General features: G+C 45.4%; 1 protein-coding gene across 1 annotated transcript; it reads right to left on the bottom strand.

Moving 5' to 3' along the window:
• Positions 1-639: 639 nt before the first annotated feature.
• On the bottom strand, positions 640-2,200 carry LOC113178539 (vomeronasal type-1 receptor 4-like). Its single transcript, XM_077793310.1, has 2 exons — positions 1,313-2,200; positions 640-702 (listed from the first exon to the last, which is right to left on the bottom strand). The coding sequence occupies exons 1-2, from the start codon at positions 2,198-2,200 to the stop codon at positions 640-642; spliced, it is 951 nt and encodes a 316-aa protein (XP_077649436.1).
• Between the last annotated feature and the right edge of the window lie 8,655 nt (positions 2,201-10,855).

Genomic DNA, 10,855 nt, shown 5'->3' with positions numbered 1-10,855 from the left:
TAAATATTGCAATGGGCCCAGACCAGTATTTGAATCATCAAGGTCTTCTACCAGGACATGAAGGTACAAATATATGTGGGGAAGAAGATACTTAGATATTTTATATGAATTGCTTAGTAGTAAGAAACTAGACATTCTGCATTCTTCCATTGACTCCAAGGACAAATTGACAATGAAAACTATTTTAAAGAAACGCTTACTCATTTAAAAGAGAGTGAAGTGGTGACACTTTCCCGCTGCAGGATAACCTCCTGCTTTCCATAAAATTAAGACCATTATTCCTCCATGATACATTATCACATGAAAAAAAAAAGTTTGTTAAACTTTTCCTTTAAAAGGAGGTAAGAACAGAGCATGTCTAATAAACTAACTTGGAATAACAGTGAACATTTTGGGGATAGATCAGGAAATTTGACCACTGTTTTATCAAATATCTGCAATCAGAAGAATTCTTCAGTCCTCAGCCATATTTTCTGCTCCATGTCCTAGAGCTGGATGCAGTCACTCAGTGACCCTTCTCAGGGCTGAGGTGGGTGCTAGTGATTGCTGTCTGGAATGTTAGCACAGGAGCAAACCAGTTTGCATGCACAGTAATGGGCAGATGGTGAAGTCCTGCCTGGAACACCAGAGTGCCAAGGCTTAGGACAGGCATAGACTGGAATTCCACTTGTGATGCTGCAGCCTCATGGAAGGAGGGAGCCCCTGATAATGGAAGGCACCAAAGAACAGCACAGAGGAAGAGCAGTGCCTTGCGAGACTCAGCAGGGCTTTTCTTAGACTGCAGGTCGATATCTTCATCCTCTATGCTGGAGACTTGAGTCTTCTACTTCACTCCTAGAGATGTGAGCATCCAAGTTGCCAGGAGAAGTCATCATAGCATGAACTTCCCCTTATTATCCACACATTCACACCAATCAAAAAAAAAAACAGGATGTAAGGAGAGGAGACAGGAAGGAATGCTTACTCTAGGCAAAGAGAAAGAATGAATGGCTGGTGAACTTGTGCTTGTTTCAGGCAGGAGTTCAGGCTTCTGGCCAAAGGCACCTTGATACAACCCCCACATGCACCATGAAAGTCCTCAGGAATGCGTGAACCTCACCAGGTCAAGCTGCCAGATGATCCAGGCCACCCAGCAAGAATCAACAGGCCAGTTCAAATATATGAGTGCATGTGTGAAAATCACCATTCCCATGTGTATAGTTAGGCTTCAAAATTCATGGATTCAAATGAATAAATAAATAAGTGTTGTGCAAAAACTTAAAAATTTTATGTTCATCATAAGAATAGGAGGTTTTCTATTCTGTTTCCAGGCAAAAGAAAGTCTGGATGCACTGGAGTCTTGACTCATGAGCAAGAAGGGGCTGACAGCTGGAAAACACCCAGAGACTATTGCAGCTGTGTTCACCAGGAGCCAGTGGGGATTATTAATAACAGTCACACAACTCTGAAAGATACAGGAAAGTGTGTAAAAGGAGACAAAGGTGCTCACCAGGAGGAGGATGGTTTTGGTGGCTCTGTTCTCAGGGGAGGACCTGAGGGAGCTGGTCTTGTGAAGGTGCTGCATTCTCTGCTTGTGCCTGTGCAGGATGAGCACCATGGAGCTGCTGGCCCAGAGCATGAGCCCCACACACAGGGCATCAGGGAAGGTTAGCAATGCTGCAAACAGTAAGCCTGTGGTTAAGTCAGGACGAACACCAGAACAGTATCCAAAATCTCTCAGGTCTGTCATTGTTGTGTTGCTCCATTTCCCAGTCACATTAATAAGATTAAAAATATTAATAAGCAGGTACATGATCCAACTCAGGTACATGGAAAAGCCAATGTACTTGGGAATTTTCACTTTAAGTCCTGCCCACCTGGATTCATTGGGGCTTATGGTGATGGCCTGGAAGACACTCAGAAGGCACATGGTTACAATGGACATGGCCCTGCCCACCCTATGAAGATAGAACAATAGTTTGCATCCAAAATCACCAAGGGAGATTTCTAAATTGAAAGCTGCCACTGTCTGGGGAACTCCTCTAGACAGGAGGGTTAACAAGTTGGCCACAACCAAGTACTGAAGAATCAAGTCTGTGTGTCTTACCCTGCACCCAGTGAAGTAAAGAACTAGGTAATGGAGAAGAGAGGAATTTCCCAGAGCTCCAACCACAGTCTGTGCCAGGAAGATGATGCCTACAGCCACATCACTGGCTGCCATCCTGCCAGTTCCCTGCTGTCCCTTCAAGAGGGTCCTGCAGGGGAACAGAAAGTCCAGGCTGCATGGGTCCTGTCAACCAACACCCAGCATTGCCCACCCCCCAGAGTCCCACTGTGAATACTGAATGATTTTTTTCCTTTACTGTGAATATTGAATTTTTTTTCTTTAAAAGTTTTATGCGTAAACTTTTAAAAGCATAAAACTTTGCCATGAAAACATCACTTTGCTACCACTTGCATCTTCACAACTTGAGGCAGGTGCAGAGGCGACTTTGCATAATGACCAGAAGAACTTGGTCATGCGGAAGGTAAACGTGTAAATTCATGCTCTGATTAGGGGAGTAGAGGGGACTTGAGACTAGCTGAGTCTAAAAGTCAGTATGGTTAACTACCAAGCGTCCTGAACATGGGTGAGTGGGGTTTTTCAAACTATCCAGTTTTTTGTGTTTAGTTCTGTATTTAGAAATTCCTATCATCTTCTAAACTGATGGTATTTTAAGCTTTTATTCTAAATGAGTTTCCATTTCCTTAGAGAATTATTCTCCAAGCCAATCTCAATTATGAGAGACTATCTAGATATTTTATTGATGCAGAAGTTCTGCGGGAGCTATAATCCAGCAGGCACCTGTCCCATGGTGAGTTATGTGCAAACCACCTGTAGAGCCTGGTGGATAATGGGTCAAGGGCTTGCATGCAGTTCATGGAGAAGCTGAGGATGCCTGAAAGTTGAGCGCTGTTGTGGGGCTTCAGGGTGTTGGGCAGAAGGGTACAGGGAATGGTATGAGATGTTGGATCTGGAAGTAGATATGGGAAAAGAAAAAGGAAGACACAGGTGACAGAGCACAGGAGCAGATGAAGGTGTGGTGGGTGGTCCTGGGAATGCTGGGTACACACTAGAAGGACTGTATTGGAACTGAGGGATGATAGAGGTTTGGCAGATCTAAGGTGACGGGTGGAGAGATGGACACATTGATGGACAGGGGCCCTTCTCAGGACTACTGACGCCTTTTCCAACTGGGAGAATGGCTCTGTTCCAGATGCTGCTCTCTGCACCTGCAGGGACAGCTTTGTGCGACACCAGCTGCTCCAACTGCACCCAGCTGAAGACCAAGTGCAGGGGAGGAGACGCAGCCAATAGCAGATCATTAGTCCAGATGCCAAATGATGGTTCAGTCCTTTCAGATGCTCTAGACCATGCTATGGTTGGAAGTGGACATTTTTTAAATAATGCTATACAGGGTCAAATTGCCCTTTTGGACCATACTGCAAGACTTTCTAGATGAGAAGTTCTTGTCCCTAATGACATATGATGAGCATCTTTTCTTAAGCTCTTTTGCTATCTGTTTACCATCAACTTTGGTAAAATTTTTCTTTAGAACTTTGGCCAGTTATCATCTGTGTTTTTTTCTTATTGAGTTTTAAGAGGTCTCTGTAATAAGTCTTATATAAAATCCCTTTAGGGGGAGGGGCAAGCAGAAAAAATCAAAGTGATAGAGTGCCAGGGATCCCAGCAGCCTGCAGCAGGGCCCGGAGAGCCAGGCCAACTGATTGCGTGGCGTGCCCTGCGGCTACAGAAGGCGTGGCGCCTCAGTGAAGCCATTAATTGGCAAGCAGGGAGGTTAGGGAAGGCCATTAGGTGGAATCCCACCAGCCAAGCCCACACGGACCCTTGGGCCGAGCACGGGTTCTCAGAAGGGGAAGGAAGCGGTACAGTCCCATCCCCCACAGCGGACACCCCGCCGAGGCAGTCAGCGGCCAGCATCCGGGAAAGCTGAAGGATACACCGCCACTCTCCTTCAGAGTGCGACATCAAAACAGGTCGGTGTCATTCAGCTCACCCCCCAGACAGCGGGAATTCGCATAAAATCTCTCCTAGGCTTGCCGGGAGAGGGAGTATCAAGCTGAGCCTCCATACAGGCCAGGGGGAAACCAGAGACACCTGACCTCCAACCCCTCCTCCCAGTAGCACCCAAAAGGAAACCTGGCTAGCCAGCGCTGGGGGAGGGGCAAGCAGAAGAAATCAAAGTGATAGAGTGCCAGGGATCCCAGCAGCCTGCAGCAGGGCCCGGAGAGCCAGGCCAACTGATTCGCGTGGCCTGTCCTGCGGCTACAGAAGGCGTGGCGCCTCAGTGAAGCCATTAATTGGCAAGCAGGGAGGTTAGGGAAGGCCATTAGGTGGAATCCCACCAGCCAAGCCCACACGGACCCTTGGGCCGAGCACGGGTTCTCAGAAGGGGAAGGAAGCGGTACAGTCCCATCCCCCACAGCGGACACCCCGCCGAGGCAGTCAGCGGCCAGCATCCGGGAAAGCTGAAGGATACACCGCCACTCTCCTTCAGAGTGCGACATCAAAACAGGTCGGTGTCATTCAGCTCACCCCCCAGACAGCGGGAATTCGCATAAAATCTCTCCTAGGCTTGCCGGGAGAGGGAGTTTCAAGCTGAGCCTCCATACAGGCCAGGGGGAAACCAGAGACACCTGACCTCCAACCCCTCCTCCCAGTAGCAGCCAAAAGGAAACCTGGCTAGCCAGCGCTGGGGGAGGGGCAAGCAGAAAAAATCAAAGTGATAGAGTGCCAGGGATCCCAGCAGCCTGCAGCAGGGCCCGGAGAGCCAGGCCAACTGATTGTGTGGCCTGCCCTGCGGCTACAGAAGGCGTGGCGCCTCAGTGAAGCCATTAATTGGCAAGCAGGGAGGTTAGGGAAGGCCATTAGGTGGAATCCCACCAGCCAAGCCCACACGGACCCTTGGGCCGAGCACGGGTTCTCAGAAGGGGAAGGAAGCGGTACAGTCCCATCCCCCACAGCGGACACCCCGCCGAGGCAGTCAGCGGCCAGCATCCGGGAAAGCTGAAGGATACACCGCCACTCTCCTTCAGAGTGCGACATCAAAACAGGTCGGTGTCATTCAGCTCACCCCCCAGACAGCGGGAATTCGCATAAAATCTCTCCTAGGCTTGCCGGGAGAGGGAGTATCAAGCTGAACCTCCATACAGGCCAGGGGGAAACCAGAGACACCTGACCTCCAACCCCTCCTCCCAGTAGCAGCCAAAAGGAAACCTGGCTAGCCAGCGCTGGGGGAGGGGCAAGCAGAAAAAATCAAGTGATAGAGTGCCAGGGATCCCAGCAGCCTGCAGCAGGGCCCGGAGAGCCAGGCCAACTGATTCGCGTGGCGTGCCCTGCGGCTACAGAAGGCGTGGCGCCTCAGTGAAGCCATTAATTGGCAAGCAGGGAGGTTAGGGAAGGCCATTAGGTGGAATCCCACCAGCCAAGCCCACACGGACCCTTGGGCCGAGCACGGGTTCTCAGAAGGGGAAGGAAGCGGTACAGTCCCATCCCCCACAGCGGACACCCCGCCGAGGCAGTCAGCGGCCACCATCCGAGAAAGCTGAAGGATACACCGCCACTCTCCTTCAGAGTGCGACATCAAAACAGGTCGGTGTCATTCAGCTCACCCCCCAGACAGCGGGAATTCGCATAAAATCTCTCCTAGGCTTGCCGGGAGAGGGAGTATCAAGCTGAGCCTCCATACAGGCCAGGGGGAAACCAGAGACACCTGACCTCCAACCCCTCCTCCCAGTAGCAGCCAAAAGGAAACCTGGCTAGCCAGCGCTGGGGGAGGGGCAAGCAGAAAAAATCAAAGTGACAGAGTGCCAGGGATCCCAGCAGCCTGCAGCAGGGCCCCGGAGATCCAGGCCAACTGATTCGCGTGGCCTGCCCTGCGGCTACAGAAGGCGTGGCGCCTCAGTGAAGCCATTAATTGGCAAGCAGGGAGGTTAGGGAAGGCCATTAGGTGGAATCCCACCAGCCAAGCCCACACGGACCCTTGGGCCGAGCACGGGTTCTCAGAAGGGGAAGGAAGCGGTACAGTCCCATCCCCCACAGCGGACACTCCACTGAGGCAGTCAGCGGCCACCATCCGGGAAAGCTGAAGGATACACCGCCACTCTCCTTCAGAGTGCAACATCAAAACAGCGGACACTCCATCCAGGCAGTCAGTGGACACCATCCGGGAAAGCTGAAGAATACACCACCACTCTCCAACAGCTTGCAACATCAAAACAGCCAGCAGCAGGACCCCGGAGATCCAGGCCAACTGATTCGCGCGGCCTGCCCCGCAGCTACAGAAGGCGTGGCGCCTCAGAGAAGCCATTAATTAGCAAGCAGGGAGGTTAGGGACTGCCATTAGGTGGAATCCCGCCAGCCAAGCCCACCGCCCACGCCCGGAACAGGCCCAGCGATCTGCCAGCATTGTAGTCACGACACCCCAATTGGAATAGGGACAGAGCAGAGCCGCCTTCCACTCCCGGAACAGGCCCAGAGAGCCGCCAGCGTGGTAGACACGTCACCCCAATTGGAGTAGGGGCACAGCCGCCGCCCGCACCTGCAAGGGAGACTTTTCAAGTATACAAGAGCAACATAAATAAATAGGGGGTAAATTTCAAAACACAACAGTTGCACCAAGCAGAAAGAAACGCGAGCAGTATGAAAAGACAAGGAAAGAAAGGTCCACAAGCAATGCAGGTCAACTCAACTTTAGAAGAGGTAATAGCTGCAACAGATGGAATATCAGATAAAGAGTTCAGGATATATATGCTTCAGATGATCTGGAGTCTCAAGGAAGACATGAGACAGCAAAATCAGACAATGAAAGATCACATTGACAAACAAATCCAGGAAGTAAAAGATCAATTTCACAGGGAGATAGAGGTAATAAAAAACAAACAAATTGAAATTCTAGAAATGCAGGAAACAATAAACCAACTTAAAAACTCAATTGAGAATACTACCAGCAGAGTAGATCACTTAGAAGAGAGAGCATCAGACAATGAAGACAAAGTATTTCAACTGGAAAAGAACATAGACAGCTCAGCAAGTCTGCTAAGAAACCATGAGCAGAACATCCAAGAATTATGGGACAATATCAAAAGACCAAATTTAAGAGTCATTGGGATACAGGAAGGCACAGAGCTCCATTCCAAAGGAATAAACAGTCTATTCAGTGAAATAATACGAGAAAACTTCCCAGAATTGAAGATTGAGACAGAATCCCAAATCCTAGAAGCCTACAGGACGCCGAATGTGCAAAATCAGAAGAGATCCACACCTAGACACATTATAATGAAGATGTCCAACATACAGAATAAGGAGAGAATTTTAAAAGCTGCAAGAGAAAGAAAGCAGATTACATTTAGGGGTAAACCAATCAGGATAACAGCTGATCTCTCAACTCAGACTCTGAAAGCTAGAAGATCCTGGAATAACATATTTCAAACACTGAAAGACAATGGGCTCCAACCAAGAATCGTGTATCCGGCGAAATTAAGCTTCAGGTTAGAAGATGAAATTAAAACCTTCCACAATAAACAAAAGTTAAAAGAATTCGCAGCTAGAAAACCATCTCTTCAAAAAATCCTTGGCAAAACATTACAGGAAGAGGAAATGGAAAACAACATTGAAAACCAACAATGGGAGGTAGGACAGTAAAGGGGGGAAAGTAGTCAAAGAGGATAACAAATCAGGTTTAGTAACATCAATAAACAAATATGGATAGAAGAACAAACCATATCTCAATAATAACCCTAAATGTTAATGGCTTAAACTCACCAATTAAGAGACATAGGCTAGTAGAATGGATCAAAAAACAAGACCCAACAATATGCTGTCTACAGGAGACGCATTTGATAGGAAAAGATATACATAGACTGAAGGTGAAAGGTTGGGAAAAATCATATCACTCATATGGACCGCGGAAACAAGCAGGAGTGTCCATACTCATATCTAATAAAATAGATTTCAAGCCAAAGCTAATCAAAAGGGATATAGAAGGACACTTCATACTGCTCAAGGGAACCATACACCAACAAGACATAACAATCATAAATATATATGCCCCAAATAATGGTGCAGCTGTATTCATCAAGCAAACTCTTCTCAAGTTCAAGAGTCTAATAGACCAACATACAATAATCATGGGAGACTTCAACACACCTCTCTCACCACTGGACAGATCTTCCAAACAAAAGTTAAATAAGGAAACTATAGAACTCAATAACACAATTAACAACCTAGACTTAATTGACATATACAGACTATACCACCCAACATCAAGTAGCTACACTTTTTTCTCAGCAGCACATGGAACCTTCTCAAAAATAGACCATATACTATGTCACAGGGCAACTCTTAGACAATACAAAGGGGTAGAGATAATACCATGCATCTTATCTGATCATAATGGAATGAAACTGAAAATAAATGATAAAAGAAGAAAGGAAAAAGCAAGCATCATCTGGAGAATGAACAATAGGTTGCTGAGTGATCAATGGGTTTTAGAAGACATCAAGGAGGAAATTAAAAAATTCCTAGAGTTAAATGAAAACACAGACACAACATATCGGAATCTATGGGACACATTGAAAGCAGTTCTAAGAGGAAAATTCATTGCTTGGAGTTCATTCCTCAAAAAAAGAAAAAACCAACAAATAAATGATCTCATACTTCATCTCAAAATCCTAGAAAAAGAAGAGCAAAACAACAGCAAAAGAAGTAGAAGGCAAGAAATAATTAAAATCAGAGCTGAAATTAATGAAATTGAAACAAAAGAAACAATTGAAAAAATTGACAAAACTAAAAGCTGGTTCTTTGAAAAAATAAATAAAATTGACAGACCCTTAGCCATGCTAACGAAGAGAAGAAGAGAGAGAACCCAAATTACTAGCATACGGGATGAAAAAGACAATATCACAACAGACACTTCAGAAATACAGAAGATAATCAGAAATTACTTTGAATCCTTATACTCCAATAAAATAGAAGATAGTGAAGGCATAGATAAATTCCTTGAGTCCTATGATCTGCCCAGATTGAGCCAGGAGGATATAGACAACCTAAACAGACCAATAACAATAGAGGAAATAGAAGAAACCATCAAAAGACTACCAACTAAGAAAAGCCCAGGACCGGATGGGTATACAGCAGAGTTTTACAAAACCTTTAAAGAGGAACTAACACCAATACTTTTCAAGCTATTTCAGGAAATAGAAAAAGAGGGAGAACTTCCAAATTCATTCTACGAGGCCAACATCACCCTGATTCCGAAACCAGACAAAGACACATCAAAGAAGGAAAACTACAGACCAATATCTCTAATGAACCTTGACGCAAAAATCCTCAATAAAATTCTGGCGAATCGGATTCAAATACATATCAAAAAAATTATACATCATGATCAAGTAGGATTCATCCCTGGGATGCAAGGCTGGTTTAATATACGGAAATCAATAAATGTTATTCACCACATCAATAGACTTAAAAATAAGAACCATATGATCATCTCAATAGATGCAGAAAAAGCATTCGACAAAGTACAGCATCCCTTTATGTTCAAAACGCTAGAAAAACTAGGGATAACAGGATCATACCTCAACATTGTAAAAGCAATCTATGATAAGCCACAGGCCAGCATCATTCTGAATGGAGAAAAATTGAAGGCATTCCCTCTAAGATCTGGTACAAGACAGGGATGCCCTCTCTCACCACTTCTGTTCAACATAGTCCTCGAAACACTGGCCAGAGCAATTAGACAGTCAAAAGAAATTAAAGGCATAAAAATAGGAAAAGAAGAACTTAAATTATCACTATTTGCAGATGATATGATTCTATACCTAGCAGACCCAAAAGGGTCTACAAAGAAGCTATTAGAGCTAATAAATGAATTCAGCAAAGTGGCAGGATATAAGATCAACACGCATAAATCAAAGGCGTTCCTGTATATGAGCGACAAATCCTCTGAAACGGAAATGAGGACAACTACTCCATTCACAATATCCCCCCAAAAAATAAAATACTTGGGAATCAACCTAACAAAAGAGGTGAAAGATTTATACAATGAAAATTACAGAACCCTAAAGAAAGACATAGAAGAAGACCTTAGAAGATGGAAAAACATACCCTGCTCATGGATAGGCAGAACTAACATCATCAAAATGGCGATATTACCAAAAGTTCTCTATAAGTTCAATGCAATGCCAATCAAAATCCCAACAGCATATCTTGTAGAAATAGATAAAAGAATCATGAAATTCATATGGAATAATAAAAGACCCAGAATAGCAAAAACAATACTAAGCAGGAAGTGTGAATCAGGCGGTATAGCAATACCAGACTTCAAACTATACTACAGAGCAATAGTAACAAAAACAGCATGGTACTGGTACCAAAACAGGCGGGTGGACCAATGGTACAGAATAGAGGACACAGTAACCAATCCACAAAACTACAACTATCTTATTTTTGATAAAGGGGCTAAAAGCATGCAATGGAGGAAGGATAGCATCTTCAACAAATGGTGCTGGGAAAACTGGAAATCCATTTGCACCAAAATGAATCTGAATCCCTATCTCTCGCCGTGCACAAAAGTTAACTCAAAATGGATCAAGGAGCTTGATATTAAATCTGAGACACGGCATCTGATAGAAGAAAAAGTTGGTTATGATCTACACGCTGTGGGATCGGGCTCCAAATTCCTCAATAGGACACCCATAGCGCTAGAGTTAACAAATAGAATCAACAAATGGGACTTACTCAAACTAAAAAGTTTTTTCTCAGCAAAAGAAACAATAAGAGAGATAAATAGGGAGCCTACATCCTGGGAAC

The sequence above is a fragment of the Urocitellus parryii genome, chromosome 15, assembly GCF_045843805.1.
Source record: "Urocitellus parryii isolate mUroPar1 chromosome 15, mUroPar1.hap1, whole genome shotgun sequence".
Lineage (NCBI taxonomy): Eukaryota > Metazoa > Chordata > Mammalia > Rodentia > Sciuridae > Urocitellus > Urocitellus parryii.
The sequence above is the reverse complement of the archived record's forward strand: the minus strand, read 5'-3'. Positions and strand labels throughout refer to the sequence as shown.

What these genes read in the sequence shown, in the direction of transcription:
- LOC113178539 (XM_077793310.1), bottom strand. Translation starts at nt 2,200, where the DNA reads ATGGCAGCCAGTGATGTGGCTGTAGGCATCATCTTCCTGGCACAGACT. An exon ending in GTGCATCCAGACTTTCTTTT is followed by an intron (nt 703 to 1,312) that starts GCCTGGAAACAG and finishes TTCCATTATCAG; the next exon opens with GGGCTCCCTCCTTCCATGAG.